We start from the raw sequence: 22,145 nt of genomic DNA, 5'->3' as shown, positions 1-22,145 counted from the left end.
AATTGGGAAGAATGAAAGTCACATCACCCAACATCAATGCGTGGAGAAAACGTTGGTTCATTCTCTAAAAGTGTGTGATTGTCCTCAACCAGGGCCAGTGCTTTTTTGGCCTTGGCCCCAGCCTAATGGAATGCTCTTCTGAGTGACATCAGGGCCCTGCGGGACCTTCAGAAGTTCCGCAGGGCCTGTAAAACAGAGCTATTCCTGTAAAGGGCCTGTAAAACAGAGCTGTAAAACACGCCTACAACTGAGGGCGACCACAGGTTGTCATCATTACCGGCCTCCCTCCCCCTCAGGACTTCTGATATAAGGATTTGGCCAGGCCTCCAACAACCCTGTAATTATATGAGTACTATCTTGTTAACTGTATTAATTGTATTGAATGGTTTTATGAATTTTATTGATTACTTATGCATTTTAGATATATATGATTTTATTATGATTGTTGTTACCTGCTGTCAGGTAAGGGAGAGGAATGGGATCTTCAGTAGCTGCCACCACTCTGGTGTGGGCCTAACTCAGGAGGGCCCAGAGCACCCTCCCCCTGGCTGCTTCTTCTTCCAACAGGGTGTACTTTCTAGGTGACCAAATGGGTCGTGAGGACCCAGGCAGAGTACCAAACAGTTTATTAAAGAGGTCTAATAATAATGATAACTCAAGCCACAATAGGGTGACAAAACCAGTAAAGGCAGGCTATCAAACAAATAAAAACCCTAACGTATCTATCTTTACTGTCCCTAGCCGTCTCTTGGCACTGGGCCTCAGGCTAACTCACCCCTTTCTGGATGAGGGATCCCTCTGTCTGCAGCAGCCTCTCCCCAGCCCTGCTCCCTAGCAGTGAACCCCCTCCTTTTTCAGGTAAGGCCTTTTATTCCTTTTCCCCAGGCACCACTCCCTTACCCTATCCTTCCCTCCAAATCCTCTTCCACCAGTCACAAGGCCAAGAGGGTACCTGGGAGATGTAGGCCTGGTAACTACTTTAATATAGAGCTCCCTAGGGCCTGTAGGCTACACTTGAGGCCTAGGATCATGACACCTGCCCTGAGCCCAGTTTTGACTGGGAATGAGGGCGGGCTATAAATTTAACTAACTAACTAACTAAAACAAACAAACAAAAGGGAGATAGACAGTCATGCTAGGAAAAGGTGAGGGCAGCAGGAAAAGAGGAAGACCCAACAAGAGATGGATGGACTCAATAAAGGAAGCCACAGCCTTCAATTTGCAAGATCTGAGCAAGGCTGTCAAAGACAGGACATTTTGGAGCACTTTCATTCATAGGGTCGCCATGAGTCGGAAGCGACTTGACGGCACTTAACACACACACACACACACACACACAGAAGGTCATCAGTGACCTGGATGGCCCAGGCTAGCCTGATCTTGTCAGATCTCAGAAGCTAAGCAGGGTCATCCCTGGTTAGTATTTGGATGGGACACCACCATGGAATACCAGGGTTGCTGTGCAGAGGAAGGCACTGGCAAACCACCTCTGTTAGTCTCTTGCCATGAAAACCCCAAAAGGGGTCGCCATAAGTCGGCTGCGACTTGACGGCACTTTACATGCTTTACACAGAAGGTCATCAGAGGGGGCTTGTTAGGATAAAGAGGTGAAAATATGATTTTTGGTGTTAAAATGTATAAGCGAGACAAGTGCAGCCTGAATTGAGAATTCAGATGTCTTTTTATGGTTCTGATTGGCTCTAGTCTAAGGGCTGAATTATAGAACTATTACGCTGAGCACCAACAAAGGATTTGAGGATCCAAAATGTAGGCTATGAATAGATTCTGGTGAGCTCAGTGAGCCCTTACAGCTGGGGGTTCAAGCACTGCAAGCCCCCAAGAAAATTTTGAAATTTGACCAATTACAGGGACATTTTGAGGCCATGTGAAATGGGTATTAGAGCATATTCTAAAGTCAATATTATGTACTTCAACCCATTGGCTTATAATTCTATCACTAAAAAACTCCATTGATTTTGTTGAGAAATTCACTCATTAAAAAAAAATTGCTTCGGGGCCCCCTCCAGGATTAGGGGCTCTGAAGCTTAAGCTTCACAGTAGATCTGCCTCTGACCCCTTCTATAGATGTTTTTCACATCTGTAGTTTTAGCTATTGCCTGTATGCATCCCCCATCCCTGAGATGAAGATGCCAGACATGGTAACATGAGTTAAACTGGGTTTAATTAATAGCAGCTGATCTGTGCCATAGTAATATCACCCACCCAAAATTTATTTACAATATCTGTATTTGTATTTTCATATCACCCCCTGTTGGGATATCTACATGAAGGTAGAGGAGACCAGATATATGGTTTCTAATTTTGCCATAAGAGAAAAGCACAAAGAATACGTAGTCACATAATGGGGCACCATATATGTCTTGATATATGTGTGTACATGTGCATGTGAAATACTCAATTAAACCCTAGTAATCTTTTAAAATAAGTTATAATTAGGTAAAATATTTGTTGACATTCACAGTGGAAAATTCAACACAAACATCTTCATTTTAATGGGACATCCCTAATTCTACACCAGTAAAGTGTCACAAACCATAATGCAACTGGATTATGGATCAGGCTTTAAATCTTATTTAGCATGGAAATTTTGGTTTCAATCCTTTCGATGGATTCTTGCTTAACATAAGTACACTACCTTATTTTATTTGTTTTGTTTTCCAGATTGCATCTCCAGATTCTATTTATCTGCCTGAGCTCCAGAAAAACAGCAAATGTCCTCTGACATTAATAGTCCGGTACAAAATCGAATCATATGAGGTTAGTATGAATAAATAATAGTATAAAGGAAGCAACATTGTGGGATCTTACCTCGCACATCAAATCTACCTTCTGCTTTTTTTTCCGTCTTGAAGATGCATGCATAATTTCCCAATTGGTCTTTGTTTTTTATATGTGCCCTGAAAAGAACAATAAATTATGCCACTATAACTGATAAATGTAGGAATATAATAGGCAGGCTTGAACTACAAAAGTAAAATCTAAAAGACTAAAGGCTATGATCCTGAAGAACTCTTTCCTAGAAGCAAGCCACACTGGATAAAATGGGAGTTACTTGTGAATAGACCTGCTTAGGATTGCTCCCTTAGTAATACAAACGGATGTCAAAATTGCTAAATAAGTGGTAAATTCCTGGCTTAGGAAAGGAACACTTTACTGTCTGATTAAACAGATACATCATCATCTCTCTCTTTTCTCCTTCCTGAATTAGCCAGGTTTAGCTTGGCAAAAGAAACCAGCTGATTCTGTGACCTTAGGCAGATGATGAGAGGGAAGGCATCTTGGCCTGGGGGTGTGTGTGTGGGGGGGGGAGGTGAGTTTCCTGCATTGTGCAGGTGGTTGGACTAGATGACCATGGTGGTTCCTTCCAACTCTATGATTCTTGGAATCATAGAATCATAGAATTGGAAGGGACCATAAGTGAACAATAGGTCACTGGAGGACCAACAGTGGTATAATTTGACCCTCTTTATTGATATACATTTTGCATTTGCTTACAGATATCCTGGCTTTGGCCAGGAGCCATGGCCCCTCCCAGAGCTGCTACAACACCTGATTGGCTGTTGCTCATCAAAGCTTGGAGGAAGCTGGGCCCTGGCTTTGGCTGCAGACTGTCTAGCTCTCTGCCTCTAATGGGGGGCAGAATTCCCATGAGTGGACAGGGACACCAGATGGTGTGTGTAGCTGGTGAAGCCACCAGTAATATCAGCTGGGAGGTGGCAGATGGGGAGGGCACCTGGCTACCCTCCACGTGCTGTGAGAAAGGGTCTTCACTAGACAAAGAACAACAAGGTGATGGAACTCTCTTCCACTCATAATGCCAAGGCCAGTGGATGATGTCTGTGGCCAATGTTGGCAGGTTTGCCAAGTTCGAGTTGGCAAATTCTTGGAGATTTTAGAGGTGGAGTCTGTAGATGTTTTGGGAAGAGAGGGAGCTCAGCAGGATATAATTAGGGTTGGCACCGGTGGGAGCCTTAGGAGGGCGGGGTTTGGGGAAGGGAGGGATTTCAATGACATAGAGTCCAATTGCCAAAGTGGCCATTTTCTCCAGGTGAACTGATCTCCATTGGCTGGAGATCAGTTGTAATAGCAGGAGATCTCCAGCTAGTGGCGCCAGCATGGTGTAGTGGTTAAGAGCAGTGGACTCTGATCTGGAGAACCAGGTTTGATTCCCTACTCCTCCACATGAGTGGCGGAGGCTAATCTGGTGAACTGGATTTGTTTCCCCACTCCTACACACAAAGCCAGCTGGGTGACCTTGGGCAAGTTACAGCTCTGTTCGATCTCTCTCAGCCTCACCTACCTCACAGGGTGACTGTTGTGGGGAGGGGAAGGGAAGGTGATTGTAAGCTGGTCTGAGTCTCCCTTAAGTGGTAGAGAAAGTTGGCATATAAAAAACAACTCTTCTTCTTCTAGTACATGGAGGTTGTCAACCCTAGGTATAATGCCATAGAGTCCACCCTCCAGAGGAGCCATATGGTCCAACAGAACTCCTCTCTATTGTCTGGAGATCATTTGTAATTCTGGGACATCTCCAGGCCGCACCTAGAGGTTGGCAACCCCACATGGAGTGGCAGGCCCTATGACACCCCGCCCCCCCGTGACGTCTAACAGTATGTTTCCTCATTTGGTAAGGAAACACAAGCCATCATGACATGGAGTATGTGTTACTGGTTATGGGCAAGGGTGGACAGTTTGATATGGTGATGCCATTTTGGACAACATTCCTACGTTTCCCTTTGTTCCATCTTTATTTCCATTCACTTCAAATGGGCTGTATCCAAAAGTACCCTTTCTTACTTTTTGAGCTGAGTCAGTTTGCACATTTGGCTGAGAATAATTGCAGTTGAATAATCAACAGATAAGAAATAAAGTGGTTCCCGAGGCACAGGTCTGGGTTACGCATCATTCTCTACATATTTCAGACAGATAACCTTTAAAATATGCCAGGCAAATCATAACAGCCACTCACATATACTGACTGCTCCAAACGTTTTGGTGTTGGTCCTTAGTGACATTTTCGTCTTTGACTGTTGTATTACCCATCCTCCATGTGACCTCAATTGTAGCCCTTTCTGCCAACGTTTTAATGTCTAAAGTGCATAATAGTTCAAGAATAGTTGGCTGGGCTAATGTGATACTCGTCATCACATCATTAGTAGAAAATTCTGTTGGGGGAAAAGGACACAGTTGAATAAAAATGTAAATTAGAGAACATGTTTTCAACTCTTACTTTCAAACAAACTGGTGCATAGTTTGCTGATCTGAGTGTGGAAGAAGAAGAAGAGTTGGTTTTTATATGCTGACTTTCTCTACCCCTTAAGGGAGACTCAAACCGGCTTACAATCACCTTCCCTTCCCCTCCCCACAACAGATACCTTGTGAGGTAGATGGGACTGAGAGAGTGTGACTAGCCCAAGGTCACCCAGCTGGCTTCATGTGTAGGAGCGGGGAAACCAATCCAGTTCACCAGATTAGCTTTCCACACAGGGCTGCCAACGTAGCACAGCAGCAACGGGGCTTCCACACAGTAGGCTTCCCCACAGTTACCCAGTCCCCTGGCACAGGCCAACCCCCCTGCCCAACCACCAGGGCTTTTTAAAATTGTCATTATACTGCTCTAATAGTATAATAATATGTGTAACAGGTTCTCTCAATTTCCAGCTTTCATTTTTTAAATAAGTTTCTACCCCCTGTTGTTGCAGAGATATGCCTTTCCCCTTATATCTCTGTAATGAAATGAGCTAGAGACTTACTTTTTAAAAGAAAAAAAATGAAAACAGGGAATTCAGAGAACCTGTTACACATATTGTTATAACGTTATATTGATATAAAGGTATTTGTTTGCCAATTTAAAAAGAACCCCTGTGAGCTGGTGGAGGAAATGGCTATTGTGCAGCAGGAGTGGAAAATCTGAATTTTCCCATCTGTGCAGCTGCCATCCAGGCTTTGCTATGATAAGAACATAAGAAAGGCCCTACTAAATCAGACCAAGGCCTATCAAGTCCAAAGCTCTGTTGTAGGGAAGGGCAGGGAAACTCTGAGAGATGCAGTGCGGCAAATGGCCACAAATTGTGGAAATGGCCATAAAGGGAATGTAGTTGCAACCACTGATGCAACCAATCAGAGAACAGTCGTTTCTTCCATATGTCAATAGCTGGAGCCTGCTCGGCCTCTCATAGTTAGGGTTGCCAAATGCCAGGTGGTGGCGGGCAAGCCCCCGCCAATCTACCTGACTGCCCACCGACTCCCAGTTTGAGTGGTAAAAGGCCCCTTGTGATGCGGCACTTCCGGTTGTAAACTGGAAGTGATGTGATCGAGTCGGCACAGCCATGTGCATGCGATCTTTGCTTCACCGCTGCCCCCAAAACCTCTCACCGGAGGAGAGGGGGGACCTGGCAACCCTACTCATAGTTCACTTTGGGAGCAACCCTTAGCAGGTCTACTCAGATCTATTAAACGGGGTTTCCTACCAGGAAAGTGTTCTTAGGATTGCACTGTTTGTTAGGCAACACAAAGAAAGGAAAAGAGGCAGAAACTGATTTCATTGATTCAAAAGCCATAGTTTTTACTGCTGCTCTAGTGTGACTGGGAGTGAAGAACGTAGAATGTATTCCAGTGGGTGGGGCCTGATAGATGGATGGGGCTTCAGCAGAGTTAATTGTAGCACTACCATTTCTGGAAGGCACCAACTACCACGGGAATCATTTATTAATATGTTACATAAGAAAACTCTAAATCATTGTGTCAAGCTTACGTCAAATGATCTGGAGCTACATTTTAACCCTATGTTAAAATAATTTTGCAGATTGATCCGTTCATGTATTAAGACTCTTTAATATTGTCCATGAAAACTTCACATCTTACCAAAAAAAACCCCACCCCTGAAACTTTCCCGTTACTATTTTTAAGGGCTTCCGTACATGCTCTTGAACAAAGTGTTCATTTGCTTCAACTGCGCTAAAGCTACATGCTGCACAGTACAACGGTTGCAGAACAACACAGGAATAAACGTAACAAATAACAGGCACCTGTCTTTTTTTATGACACTGGCTTAAGAAGTAAGGTAACTGCATCACTGCTTCTTTTGTGGAAGTGGCTAAGATTCTGATCAGAGCAAGAAAACAAACACTCTTAAGTCCTTTTTGGTAAGCAGGACCCAAACGAGTAATTTCATCCTCTCTTTCACACCGAGTGGGGCACCTGCCAGATTGGAATCCGATGCTGTTCTCTCATGCGCTGTCAGGCCAAAGGTAGTTTCCAGCCTGGCAGGTGTACACACACTGCTCTGAAAGGTCATTTGTACTGGGAAGGGTGTTTGCCAGCAAAGTGTAGTGGTTAAGAGCGGTGCTTTGGAGCGATGGACTCTGATCTGGAGAACCGGGTTGGATTCCCCACCCCTCCACATGAGCGGTGGAGGCCAATCTGGTGAACTGGATTTGTTTCCCCGCTCCTACACACTAAGCCAGCTGGGTGACCTTGGGCTAGTCACACTCTCTCAGCCCCACCTACCTCACAGGGTGTCTGTTGTGGGGAGGGGAAGGGAAGGTGATTGTAAGCCAGTTTGATCCTTCCTTAAGCGGGAGAGAAAGTCGGCATATAAAAACCAACTCTTCTTCTTCTTCTTGCCATGTGAGAAGTGGCTACTTCCCACATGGTATGAAGAGGGTGAAAGGGACTCTGAAAGCCCTCAATGTCTGCCATTTTGCAATTGCATCCGAACGGTGTATCCCATTTATATAACACAGGTAGGTTTGCTATTTCTCCTTATTGTATACATTGCAATGGAATGGTCTGCTTCCCCTCTGCCATTTGTGTGAACTGGTTTAGTGTTATGGGGTGGAGTCCCTGCTTTGTTAGTTCTGTTAGCTAAAAGCGTAGATGGTACGAACTCCCTTGTTCTGAAACCAGTTGCTCCTTTCCCTACACCCCCTTGTTAATAAATGGATGTTGTTTTGAGCTAAAGTGGCTAAGTTGCCTGCTTTGGCAGTCAATATCCCACCCTCGGCCTCAGACCTCTGGCACCACTCAGTTAGGGCAGCAGGGAGGAAATGGGGGGGGGGACTGCATCCCACGATGCCATGATGTCACTTCCAACTGCGTAACCAGAAGTGAGGTAACTGCATCACAGAACAGTCAAGGATTCCCTCAATATTCTATGGTTTTACGCAGCTAGAAGTTATGTTGTGACATTGCGGGACACCATTTGGTTAAGTTGCCACCCTCCCCGGCATAGAATCATAGAGTTGGAAGAGGCCACCAGGGTCATCTAGTCCAGCCCCCTGCACAATGCAGGAAATTCACAACTACCTCCCCCACCACACCCCCAGTGACCCCTACTCCATGCCCAGAAGATGGCATCATTTCAGTAAGTCTCTGCCCCCCAGTACATCCATCTCCACTGTATGAGAGCAGGAACATTAAATGGATGAGGGGAACTAAACCTTCTTTCTTTGCCTTTCTTTGCTGCACTTCATTGCTTTTATCAGGGTTAATTTCCATGAGGGGAATCCAAACTCAGCCTGCAAATTCTGTCGTGGTCATATGTAACTTGCGTGTTCTTCTCTCTTCCCATGCAGGCTGTTCTAGCTATGGTTCAGATCATGGCGTACAAGCAGAAGGAGCTTTAGCCTCCTCCCCTCATGCTGTTACACCCTGAAGATAAGCAGTCTAAGAGGGGAGCCATTTGGCCCATTGCAGAAGAACACATGACCAAGGTTCCCATTCTGTGAACTCTATCCATCGCATAGACATCAACCCTCACTTTTCTTCCAGCCTGACCACTTTCCCAGTTAGTAAGCAATGCAATGAGATCAGGCAGGGAAAGGGAGCAGATTTAGCTGCCCTTGATCTGGAAGCCAAATTTGCGTTAAAAATACCTGGCCCCCAGCAGGGGATGGGGGATAGGGTTGCCAGACCCAGGTTGGGAAACTCCTGGAGATTTGGGGTTGCAGCCTGGGGAGGACAGGGACCTCAGTGAGGTACAATGTCATAAAGTCCACCCTCCAAATCACCCATTTTCTCCAAGGGAATTTGTAATCTGAAAATGAGCTGTAATTCCAGGAGATCCCCAGGTCCCACCTAGAGGCTGGCATCCCTAAAAATACTCCTAGTGGTGGTAGAAAGTGTCACAAATGGTAACTCCATAGGGTTTTCAAGGCAAGAGCTGAACAGAGGTGATTTGCCATTGCCTACCTCTGGGCAGCGACCTCGGACTTCCTTGGTGGTCTTCTATCCATGTACTAATTAGGGCTGACCCTGTTTAGCTTCTGAGATCTGACAAGATCAGGCTAGCCTGATCCATCCAAGTCAAGGCAAAAAATACTCCTACCCCCAACATTATATATTAATGGGTAGAAAAGTGAATGAATAAACACAGATACTTCCTAAACTCACCAAGCAAGACCCTAATTCTTTCTTTTTGTTTGAGAAATACCTCTTCAGGACAAAAAAAAGAAGATTGAAACTGCCTTTGTGTTTATCTTAGCAAAAGGAAGAAACGAGACAAACTGGTTTCATAGAAACTCCAGTGGAGTAACCCAGAAAGGGGAAGGAAAACAAAGGGCTTATAGGAAACTAAGGGGGATAACAGGCAAGGCACAGCTCCTGGGAGCATTTAAAAAAGAAGTTACAGCTACATGTAAGCAGTGAACATAAGAACATAAGAAAAGCCCCGCTAGATCAGACCAAGGTCCATCAAGTCCAGCAGTCTGTTCACACAGTGGCCAACCAGGTGCCTCTATGAAGCCCCCAAACAAGGCGACTGCAGCAGCAGCATCCTGCCTGTGTTCCACAGCACCTAAGGCATGCTCCTCTGATCCTGGAGAGAATAGGAATGCATCATGACCAGTGCTTTGTGTCCCAGACAGGAACGAAAACAACAACAAAAACAGGTTTGGTTTTCATGAAATTTGCCATTTCCACTTCACACACAAAAAATCCTCTCCTATAAAAAAAAAATGCAAACTTCAACATGAAAATGTTGACTCACAAAAAACAACTCCCCCTGCACACACAGCTTGGCCTTAAAGGTAAGCAGGGTCCCCCCCCTCTCCAGTTTGCTCAGGGTGGTCACCAGGAAGCAGAAAAGAACTTTCTTACTAGTACTACCTTACTCAGGTGTAAATGGGACCTGGTGAGGATGAGACCCTTGATTGAGGGCTCTTTACATTCACACTGTGCTACAGGTGACGCTGAGATAAACTGCGCCACCAGTCCTAAGGACACTTTCCCGGGCGTAACCCCTATTGAATAACATGAGACTTACTTAGGCATAGACTGGTTTAGGACTGTTCTCTGAATGGCCTAAGGTTAGCCAAATCTTCTCATTTTAAGATTTTAACCACTAAACCATGCTGGCTTTCCCCCATGATTTTCTGGTGTTCCAGCAGACTTTGATTAGATGTTCTGACACTTACCTCCATAGCCATGAGAACTAGAAACTTGTTGGTGAAAAGTTAAAGAACATGAGAAAAGCTGTGCTGGATCAGACCAAGGCCCATCAAGTCCAGTAGTCTGTTCACAGAGTGGCCAACCAGGCCAAAGAATAGAACAAACTCAGAGGGTTTGATTGAAGGCTGCAGACCAACTGATCATGATGAAAGACATACCCTTTATGGTGATATTATACTTCATTACTTCTAAATCAGGGATTTCCTCCATCTGTTCCTTAGCATCTTCTGTAGTTTTAGATGGACCTGACAAAAAGAGACCTTGATGTATTTTATTGTCCTATAGACAGGATTCAATAAATCATTATTTCTGTTCTTTTAGGTATTCCTTAAATTGCACAATAATAAAAGGACTCTGAAAGAACCAGCTACACATTAGAAAAAAGAAGCTATCCCTGAAAATAGAACCTCTGAGTTAGCTTGCTACATGTAGTGTCATTTTCTATGTGCTTCCCATCCTACACACTCACTGGCTGATGCTGGAAATGGACAGGTGTATTTATGGTGTAATTACATCAGGACATGGGGTAGGTTGTACTATTATTTTCAAAGTGAGCATTAAACATCTAGCACACATTCTGGGAAACAACTGAATGTATTGCTTTTTGCATCATGCAAGTGCATGAACTAGTTGTGTGCCTCGGATGGAAAGAGGTTTATGTTGGCTCTACCCCTTAGCTCGGCCCGGGTACATGAACACCACCCATGACACCATGGGCTCCACCCCTTGCCTGGTTTGTGCCTTCTGAGAGGTCGCCTGCATGTTTCCCCAGTGAAGCTAATGGCCACTCTGTGGGGCCATTTGAAGCTAGGAAAACCATGCAGATGCAAGTCAGAAAAAAACATTTTGACAACCCTGCAGCATTCTGTCTCCCTTCATAAACGCTTCAGAGATCTATTCATGGATCTTCCAGGGTCTTGTTTAGTTTAGCTCTAATTTCGGTTCAGCGTCTTTGACAAAGCATAAGTGCTGATTGGTGGATTTTGAAAACAGCAATGGCCTGAAGCTACAATTTGCCCTACAGAATAACTTCAGAGGACTTGCTTCTAACTGTATAGCTCTTCAGAAGAAGATGTTCGTAGAAATGCACACAACTATGAAGAATAGGAGTCGCTCTTTTTAGAAAAAGACAGTTTGGGATATTTTGTGGGTCAACAGCATTAGGGTTGCAAGCTACGGGTTGGAAAATACCTGGAGATTTTTGGGGCGGAGCCTGAGGAGGGCGGGGCTTGGGGGAAGGGAGTGACTTCAATGCCACAGAATCCAATTGCCAAAATGGCCATTTTCTCCAGGGGAACTGATCTCTATTGGCTGGAGTTCAGTTGTAATAGCGGAAGATCTCCAGCTATTACCTGGAGGTTAGCAACCCTACAGAGCATACCAGATAATATTTCGATTACAGTTAAAGCCTCTACTGGCCCAAAGTTGAGATGGAATGTTAGAGGGGCAGGACTGAGCTTTATCTTTGGAGAATTTTGAACGGAAACTGTTCAGGAGCCTTGACGAACATTTCTGCATGAAGCAAGAAACCCAGTGGGTTGTAGAATGTGGTTTAAGAACTTAAGAAGAACCCTGCTGGATTAGAACAAAGATCCATCCAGTCCAGCATCCTGTTTCCACACAGTAGTAAGTCCAGATGTTTCCCGGAAGCCCACCAGCAGGGCAAGAAAGTAACAGCCCTTCCCTGTTACAGGAAATCTCTACAGTAAACCTCCACACAGAGAAACAAGCTGTCTGAACTTCTCTAAACCTAACAGAATTACACAATTAGGGCAACTTGTAAACATCTGCATCGACTGTACCACTTTAGGGTGTAGGTATGTTGGGGCCCAATTGAATTCATTGCAGATGGGGTCACTAGCGTTGCTAACCTTCAGGTGGGGCCTGGAGTTCTCTCAGCGTTAAAACTGATCTCCAGACTACAGAGATCAGCTCAACTGGAGAATAAGGTGTTTTAGGAGGGTGGACTCTATGGCACAAGGCTGCCAGTCAATGGCTAGCACCCAGTGGGAGATGCGGGTAGGGACTTGAGGGGTGCCATCACTGTGTGTCATGTGACAGCCCTTCCAGGGAAAACCCAGAAGTGACATCCTGTCACATGCAATGATGGCTATTTTTTTAAAAAAAATTATCCCGCCGCCTGAGGGAATGGTGGCGGCAAGCACAGGGTGCTGGCACAAGATCTGTGGCAGGAGACCCCAAAATCCTACTTTATTATCACATACCTCCTGAGATGTGTCCCCTCCCCAAATTCTCAGTTACCATTCCCAAATATCTAGAAATTTCTCAAGCAGGAGTTGTAGGGTTGCCAACCTCCAGGTGGTGGCTGGAGATCTCTCGCTATTACAACTTATCTCCAGGCGACAGAGATCAGTTCCCCTGGAGAAAATGGCTGTTTTGGCAATTGGACTCTACGGCATTGAAGTCCCTCCCCTTCCCCAAACCCCACCCTCTTCAGGCTCCACCCCCAAAATCTCTAGGCTGCGAAATCTCTAGGCCCCAGTTCATATCTGATAAAGTCACTGAAGTCCATAGTGGTCTAGAAACCTCCAAGCCAGCAGACGCCCAAGTAATAAAAGGTGCCTTTCTAAATTTATTAAGAGAAGGGGGACTTGATGGGGGATGGGTGAGGAATGTGGAATATATGGATTGCTGCTTGAAGAATGTTGGTACGTGCATTTTTCAGCTCTCGGAGACCTCAGTTCATACATTCTTTTTCTACACAAGAATGAACAAGGGAGCCAGTGAACCTGGCTTAAAATGTGTAATTGCATCAACTCCCACAAAACAGGCAATACTCCTGGTAAGAGCATTAATATTCTTACAGGAAAATCATCTATTAAAGAGCATTTCCTGAGCATTTTATCTTCGTCTTCTGAAGAACAGGAGCACAAATGTAGTAACATTTCTAGGCATGAGGTTATCCTGAAGCAGAGATGCCATCCCCCAGTGGGGTCAGGGGATCCCCCACCACCAATGGGCACTCCCTGCCACTGTTCAGCTGGCCAGAGGGGGAGGAGTAAATGTGCAGAAAACTCTGGGGGATCCGATGCATGGTCTGATGCACTGATGTCACTCCTGTGCGCCCAGAAATGATGTCAGCATGACACTTTGATAAGTTTTGCACCAATGCTAGAGCATCCCCGGTGCCCCCCAGACACACACTGACATCACTTCCAGGTGCATGGGAAGTGATGTTCAGTGATGTTACTGGTGAGCAACCCTCCCTTCCCGGTAAGCCCCTCCGCTGGTTGCAGGGCCATTACCGGCAATCCTATCCTGCAAAGCCACTATCACAGCTAGAAACAGCATCAAAAACCATTATAGCACCCACCGAAGGGGGGAAAAAACAGATCTTTACCTGTGCTGTATGTTGCATATTCAGATACCGTGCTGCCTGAAGTGTCACTCTCCGGAGTTTGCCGGCTGGTAGTTTCTGATGGGGTGGGAGGAGCTACTTTATTTAAAAAAACAGAATGCAAATAGTTTAGTGATAACAGTGGGATTTTTCATACAAAGAATATAACAGTTTATAGAAAGCAAATGTGCTTATAAATTTCTCTTTTTAAAATCACAAAACAGTGACAAAATTCACATATAATGACCAATTATGGGCTGTCATTGCAAGAAGGAGCTAGGGAGATTAGGGTTGCCAACCTCCAGGTACTAAACACAAAAAAGACACCATGGAGGCTCAATATACAAAAATATATCCATATAATATAGGACAATGAACCATATAATACCCAGCAACAGAAATTCTAGCTGTAACAACAACTATAAATCCTATTATATACAATACTAAACAAATGACATCAATTAGTCACCAAAAGAGTCCATATGTGAACTACAACACCACCAGAAAATAGAAATCACCTGTATGTGCATCATTCCCTTGCTCACTCATGATTACTCCCACTGCCCATTAGGGTTGCCAACCTCCAAGTTCTAGCTGGAGATCTCCTGCTATTACAACTGATCTCCAGCTGACGGAGATCAGTTCACCTGGAGAACATGGCCGCTTTGGCAAGTGGACTCTATGGCGTTGAAGTCCCTCCCCTCCCCAAACCCCACTCTCCTCAGGCTCTGCCCCAAAAATCTCCAGGTATTTCCCAGCCCGAAGCTGACAACCCTAGGGGAGATCCATAGATTCATGTGCTCCCTCCTTTCTCTCTCCTCTCCTTGCTCACTGACAGGAATGTAAAGGCTTCTCTGTCCTCCAAACCAAGATTACAAAATTATGGCTTAATGAACATTTAGAATCCAGAATTGGAGGACAGAGAATTAACCACAATATGGGATTTGGAAACCACAAGCAAACTATGGTGTGAAAAAAGTAGAAGCATTTCATTTCTTATCTGTATGAAAGAGAGGAGGAAGGCAGAAGAATGCAAGCTTGAGGATTCTCAGGCCTGCTTCCATAATGCCATACCATAGTGTGGCCATCCTCCAGGTAGGGTCTAGAATTGAGCTCCAGACTACAAGGATCAATTTTCCTGGAGAAAACGGCAGTTTCAGAGGGAAACTCTATGGTATACCATAGATTCCAGGTGAAATCCCTCCCTGGATTCCCCTTCCACAGGCATAGCCTCCAAATCTCCAGGAATGTCCAAGGCCAGAGCTGGCAACCCTAGTGGAAGGCCAGCATCATAGGGTTCAGTATATTGAAAACCTGTGAACAGTGTAGACATTTAGTCCAGATATGGTGACCAGGTCCTTGTACAGTCAAATTTTGACATGACATTGTGAACAATGGCCTCAGTAGCTCAGGCGATAAGGTGGTTGTTCTTTGAGTGGAAGCCCATAGTTAAAATCCTTGCTTAGCAATGAAACTCACCTTTATTCCATCCTGAACTGTGAATAATAGAGGAAGGATCCTTCAATTGCAACCTATTTCAGATTATTAAAAATATCATTGAAGGTTTACAGAATTCTAGCCTATAACAGACTTCTAGGGTAAACCTGTAAGTGGTTTCCATAGAGTTTTTGAGAAAAGTGCTAGAAGGTCCCTGTTGCGGCACACACACACACCCCGCACGCACGCAGATTGCAAACCCCCAACCTTCAGCTGGCCTTCTTCCTCTTGCCAGCTGAGAAACAGTGGATAGGCGTCATTACTGGGAACCCTATACAATAACTTCTAGATTGATCTCAGGGTTTCCAGCCCCTGCTTTATTTAAAATAAAAATGGCCATCACTTCTAGGGAAAACCTGGAAGTGATGTCATACCTCTCTAGGAATCACTGCAAATCCTATGGTAAAACCACAGCGTTTCTGGCAATTCCCAGATAGGACTGATGCCACTTCCGGGGGAAATTCAGAAGTGACATCATGCTGTTGCTGACGATTGCCCCCCATGCTCCTGCTCCTTGTCTTCTGCTGGTTGCCAGGCCATGTCTGGCAACCTTAATTGGGCTACTGTATTGCGCTCTGCATGGTGCATGGGGCTCCGCTCCGTCAACTGCACCGCCTACCTATTTGCTTCCAGACCCAGTGCTGGTCATTACCTTTAAAGCCCTTCACAACACAGAGGCCCCAAACTTACTGAACTGCATCTCCTGCTATATTCCCCTGTGCTAGTTACATTTTACAGATAGCCTTCTCCTTAAGATGGTATCCCTTAGGACTGCCCACATGGCTACATCGAGATCACGGGCTTTTTTCATGCTGGGCTCTGGGTGCCCCCAAGCTTGAAAAGCCTGGGGACCTCTGTTCTAGGACTTATCCCAGGTTTATGCCAGAAGTCACTTCATGGCATCAGTGTAGTATCAGTCCCCCAACCCAATTTGGCTTCGACTCCTCCACCAGGGCAGGAGGTCTCTATGTTTCAGAGAACATTGGGTGGAGACTAAATTGTTTCAGCAGACTTGGCTGCGTGACATTGATCCTGTGTGCTTTAATTCTTGTGCGTTTTATATCCTGAGTCCTTTTAAATGTGTTAATTTGTGTCTTGTAATTTGTTTTACTTTTGTTAGTTGGGCTATGACAATTTGTTTGGGCTATGACAATAAATTGTTTTATGTCCTACCCATGACATAAAACTTCCCCAGTAGTCTACTGATTTTGCCATTGGAGTGCTTTGTTACTCCAGCTCAAAAAACAATTGGGGCACCATCCCCCCCCCAAAAAAAAATATCCACTAATGGGGGAGGCATTTTTAAGTTCTCTAGAGTGGTACAACTCTTCCTAATGACCTTTACTGATAACTTAAGGAGCAAAAATACTCCAGATAAAAACAGCATTAGTAATGGTTAATGTTTGGTGATTTCTGCCTCGTATGAAAGTATGGTTTCAAGCTCTCATTGTCTGAGTATTGAAAAACACAATGTCTTCTACCACTGCAAACGGTTTTACTTTTTTTGTGGGACATTTCTCTACCCCACAAAACACTGAAATCTGGCTTGGGGTATAGCTATACCGCATAATACAATTTGTGGAGGTTTTTCAGAGAATGTTAGCAGTGTTTCAAAATGCTATATGGTAAAGATTTCATAGCCCCGGGTGAGTAATGAATGCTTCTGACTAACAGTACGGAAAATGTAGCATTGAAGCCGTGACGAACGGTAATGGCCGGGGGAGGGGGGGAGCGAAATGGGTTTTCCCCATTTGTCAAAACTGCAATAAAAATGGAGCAGGGCAAGCTATTCTTGGACTTTTCTACCGATCATGATCACTATGCGCAGAAATGAGTCAAGACACCCTCCACATTCTTCCCATACAAGACAAATTCTAAAGTTCAGTTGCTTCTTTCAAACACATTTTCTCCCAGTTCCAATAACACTGCGCTCAGAGAAGGCACGACAATTTCAGACCACATGCCATTGGTAGGCCAATCTTAGCCATGCCCCATCAGTTGATATCAACTCAGAGATCAATCATAATTTCTGAGAAATGGCTATGCATGAACGGGATGAAATTTTTTTAACAGGACATTCTGCAGTGACTATTTATGGCTCCCATTCTTCTACGCTCATCATAAGCACCACTGCTGAAGTGAAACTAAGAGCATAATCTAATGCCCTTTACCCTTCAACTGACCCACTTCAGCAGGGACTGTCCCTGTAAATGTCCCAGTTTTAAAGCATCCACTCCCTGTAATGTTTGTTTTACACATTATTGGTACATTTGTCAGCTAAAGCCAAGAGTTAAGTGCTCCAATAAACGTTCCTTTCAAAGAGGTATATATGTAGGGATGCCAACCTCCAGGTACTTGGTAATCAACAAAAGACTAGTGCTCTCACAATGGAATATTGCAAAAAACCAGCACTTATGACCTTGACAAGAAAAATACTTGTATTACACAGTTCCACTAAAGGTAATACAAAATACAACGAAGTAACAACAAAAGCAGTCGATCAACAGAATATAGAAGTACAAAAAGTACACCTGTCATCAATAGTCTGGGTGTGATCCTGGATGTCTCAATATCTATTAGGGTTGCCAACTGCCAGGTAGTAGCAGGAGATCTCCTGCTAATTTAACTGATCTCCGGCCGATAGAGATCAGATCACCTGGAGAAAAATGGCCGCTTTGGCTATGGAACTCTATGGCACTGAAGTCCCTCCCCTCCCCAAATCCTGCCCTCTTCAGCCCCCCCCCCAAAAAAAAATCTCCCGCTGGTTGAGAAGAGGGACCTGACAACCCTACTATCTATGGAGGCCCAGGTCGCAGCCGTGGTCAAGGCGGCCTTTTACCATCTCCGCCGGGCCCGGCAGGTGGTGCCTTACCTCTCCCGCCCTGACCTAGCCACGGTGATCCATGCGACGGTCACCTCTAGGCTGGATTACTGTAACTCGCTCTACATAGAGCTGCCTTTGAGACTGACCCGATGGCTCCAGCTGGTTCAGAATGCCTCGAGAGCATATAAAGCCAGTGCTTTACCATCTGCACTGGCTCCAACTGGAGTATTGGATCAGGTTCAAGGTGCTGGTTTTGACCTTTAAAGCTTTACACGGTCTGGGACCCTTGTATCTTCGGGACCGCCTCTCCTGGTATACCCCCTGAAGGACATTAAGATCGTCCGACAAAAATTCACTGGTGGTCCCTGGCCCTAAGAGCGTGTGGCTGTCCTCGACAAGAGCTAGGGCGTTTTCGGTCCTGGCTCCAGCCTGGTGGAATGCTCTGCCTGGTAACATAGGTAGGGTTGCCAGGTCCCTCTTCACCACCAGCGGGAGATTTTTGGGGCGGAGCCAGAGGAGGGCGGGGTTTGGGGAGGGGAGGGTCTTAAATGCCATAGAGTTCAATTGCCAAAGCGGCATTTTTCTCCAGGTGATCTGATCTCTATCGGCTGGAGATCAGTTGAATTAGCAGGAGATCTCCTGCTACTACCTGGCAGTTGGCAACCCTAAACATCAGGGCCCTGCGGGATCTGAAAGTTTTCCGCAGGGCCTGCAAAACAGAGCTTTTCCACCAGGCCTACAATTGATAGGGTTGCCAACTGCCTGGTAGTAGCTGGAGATCTCCTGCTAATTCAACTGTATTTGCTCATATTATTTACACCATCTACTGGCCTCCCCACATTTCCCCTTAATGGGAACAACAAAAACAAAGGGTTACCACCTGTACGGTCCCCTACAGCTTTTAGATTTGTGCGCCATAATTTTAGGTTTTTTTAAGAATTTTATTGATGGTTTTATTATGGATTTTAATGTTTATTTATATTGTATGTTATTGTATTTTCAAAATGATGTTACCCACCCTGAGTCGGCTTGCTGAGGAGAGCGGGTTATAAGAAGAAAAAAATTGTATAGAAGATGAGTGTCATCAGAAGCCGAATGATATCTTCAGATGGGTTTCCAGTAAAAATCCCATTTTGCTTATTCTTTCTCAATTATGGCAATCCTGAGACGATACATACAAGAAACATTTGTTCCTTGTGCAAGGCGTGTACCTTCCTACTAGCCCACCCTCCCCAGCCCAAAGGCCGGGCTCAGGGTGGCTTACAAAACCCAGAATACAATAAAAATCAATAAAACATTAAAAACATAATTTAAATATACTTTAAAAATAACCCAAATCAATTCAATAACTAGGGGCAATAATCCCCCCCCATGGCACTAAAATCACAAAATAGCTGTCTGCACCTGGGTAGATGAATCTAACTGCCACCCAGAATGGGGGAAAGGGTTTAGCAGCACGGGAGGTGAAGAGATTGGGAAGCCAGTATTTACAGGGAGAACCATCGCTGGCTCACTCATGCACACAAATATCCCTATTTTAATCTGTGAAATTCTAGAAGGTATGCACTTCCTTCAGATAGGGTTGCCAGCTCTAGGTTGGGAAATACCTGGAGATTTTGGGGCGGAGTTTGAGGAGGGCAGGAATTGGGGAGGGGAGGGTCTTTGATGGGTAAAATGCCATAGAGTCTACTTTCCAAAGTGGCCATTTTCTCCAGGTGAAATTATCTCTGTCACCTGGAGATGAGTTGTAATCCCAGCAGATCTCCAGCTACCACCTGGTGGTTGGCAACCCTACCTTCAGAGGCAGTCCCATTCAATTCAGTGGCAGCAGTACGTTTTTCTCAACTGCAGGTCACAACAAGCATGAGTACAATCCTAAATTTGTAGAACTCATTCACATTTGCACAAAGCATCGTTTCATAAATCCTGATGGGCTTCAGTAGGGTTTGCATTGCATTGGAATCGGGCTGGATGTCTCTAAGGGATAGCTGTTAATACAGAAATATGTAGACTGAGCACGCTCCAGTCTCACTCTGAATCTGTCCTCAACGCCCTTGTACACATCTTGAGCTGATACTGTTTGTACCTAATATAATAATATTTATTGGTACAATCAGAGCAGTAAAAGCTATACAACAATAAACCTCGCATGAACAATATAAAAAAAGCATTAAAAAATGAGACATACAGCGCATTCCTGAAAGGAATGCCTGCGCCTGGCTTAGGAAGCAACCCAGTGGCATTGCCTCCTAAAGAAATTTCGGCACAGTCGAAACTTCTACCCAGCACCAGATACGCCAGCAAAAAGCTGGCATATCTTTGCAAAAACAAAAAAGGGGCGTTCTCGAGCCGAAACGGCTCGGGTGGCCGACTAATGTCGGTACCGCCCACCGCCTGGTGCTGGACTGCCCCGGGAATGCCTCCCGGGGCGCCGGAACGCCTCCCAGCTCGCCACTGCGGCCTGTGCCGGCGTCCAGAGGATGGGGGCAGGCTGCAGCGGCATCTGGGCCCAACGCTGCCACGGCAGCGGCAGGGACCGGCGGCCGGGCCTGCACGCTGGCGCTGGGGCCACTCACACCGCCATGCGCCATCTGGGCACCAGTGATGTGGGCCCCTGCACCAGCGGAGGCCTTTGTCAGCCTCCTAAGGCCTTTCGCTGCGGCCGTCAGCGCATTTGAGAAATGCGCTGATAATTATATACATTTTAAGAACACTTTACATAAAAGTGGCTAGAGTAAAGTGCAGTAAGTGCCAATAACATCATTCTAGCAGAAGTCTACGAAGGTTCATGGAGACAGCACAAAATTTGGCAACCTGAGTTGCAACCTGAGGGTTCTCGCCGCTTAACCGTTTTGTGACCCTATCCGCTGAGTCCCGGCCTGGGAATCTTACCAACAACGGTAAGCATTTTCATGAAGAGGGCAGAATAGTAAAACATGTTCCATGGCATCAGCTTGCCCACTGCCACACAGACAAAATCTTTGAGCCCTGGGGATTTTTTTTTTATATATATAACAACCCTCTAGTAAGGCTGAGGGCAATGCTGAGCATACAGCAAGTGTGAATACACCTAATATATTCAAGCCAACATTCCTCCCACAGACTGCATGCGGGTGGCCTGCTTTTCTGTTTTGTGGCTGCTTTCCGAAATGCCACCGGAAGACATTTACATAAACTAGGAACTGGGTAACGCTGATGCCTGTAATTAAAAGGGGGAAATGGGCTTCACTTGCTTTGCTTGAAGTACACCTGCTTGCACGGCAAGCAACCAGCCCCTTTCTTGTATTGTTTTTGCAAGGGACAGACCGCACACTAACAGGGTTCAGATACCAGCCATGTGTTTTGCAGTGAGGCAGGAGGTGAGATGATTACCCTCTTGTCAGATGGCGCCTCTCTCGTATCTCACTGCGGTCAGAGAGGCTGCTTTTCTCTTTCTCTGCTGGCGCTGTACAGTCCACAAAGCACATTCTGTGCCAGTACCAGGCTGATGAGATCATCTCAGTCAGGTCTCTGAGGTGGACCAGGAAGACAGAGGGCCTTATCTCGGATCATCACGGCCGACGACGGCTTTGTCAATAACTGGCGGGGAAATCCATCACCCTGATGCTCTGCTCCGAACTGATGGGGCCACGCTTGTTTAGTCTCAAAGGAAACATGTAGCTGGCTATCTACAAGATCAGTTTTATTATGGTTGTTCTTAATGAAAAGGAGTCACTCCAGCCGAAGCAAGGGGGAAACGCACAATTATGGGAATCTGGATCGTAGCCAGGAAAGTTCCAGCGGGTTCAGCCCTTCCCTTTAGCTTTGAGGAGTGGCTGGGGCTCGGTGGGAAAACATCTGCTTTGCATGTAAAAGGTCCCGGGTTCAATCCCCCCGCATCTCCAGTTAAAAGGATCAGGTAGGAGGCGACGTGAAACACCTCTGCTTGATCCTCTGGATGGCCACTGCCAGTCAGAGTAGACACGCACACAAACACCGAGGCAAGCCATTGTTCTA

General features: G+C 45.5%; 1 protein-coding gene across 1 annotated transcript in view; it reads right to left on the bottom strand.

Annotated features, from left to right (window-relative positions):
• The window catches only part of EMB (embigin), a 32,795-nt gene extending 12,055 nt beyond the window's left edge, over positions 1 to 20,740 (bottom strand). The window contains exons 1-6 of the mRNA XM_056849048.1: positions 20,541 to 20,740; positions 15,308 to 15,360; positions 13,832 to 13,927; positions 10,629 to 10,715; positions 4,991 to 5,186; positions 2,830 to 2,918 (exon numbers count right to left, since the gene is read on the bottom strand). Of these exons, the coding sequence (XP_056705026.1) occupies positions 2,830 to 2,918; positions 4,991 to 5,186; positions 10,629 to 10,715; positions 13,832 to 13,927; positions 15,308 to 15,360; positions 20,541 to 20,740 (721 nt within the window). The remainder of the gene's footprint in view (positions 1 to 2,829; positions 2,919 to 4,990; positions 5,187 to 10,628; positions 10,716 to 13,831; positions 13,928 to 15,307; positions 15,361 to 20,540) is intronic.
• Between the last annotated feature and the right edge of the window lie 1,405 nt (positions 20,741 to 22,145).

Source organism: Euleptes europaea, chromosome 4, assembly GCF_029931775.1.
Source record: "Euleptes europaea isolate rEulEur1 chromosome 4, rEulEur1.hap1, whole genome shotgun sequence".
Classification (NCBI taxonomy): Eukaryota; Metazoa; Chordata; class Lepidosauria; order Squamata; family Sphaerodactylidae; genus Euleptes; species Euleptes europaea.
Note: the sequence above shows the minus strand (reverse complement) of the source record. Positions and strands in the feature narration are given on the sequence as shown.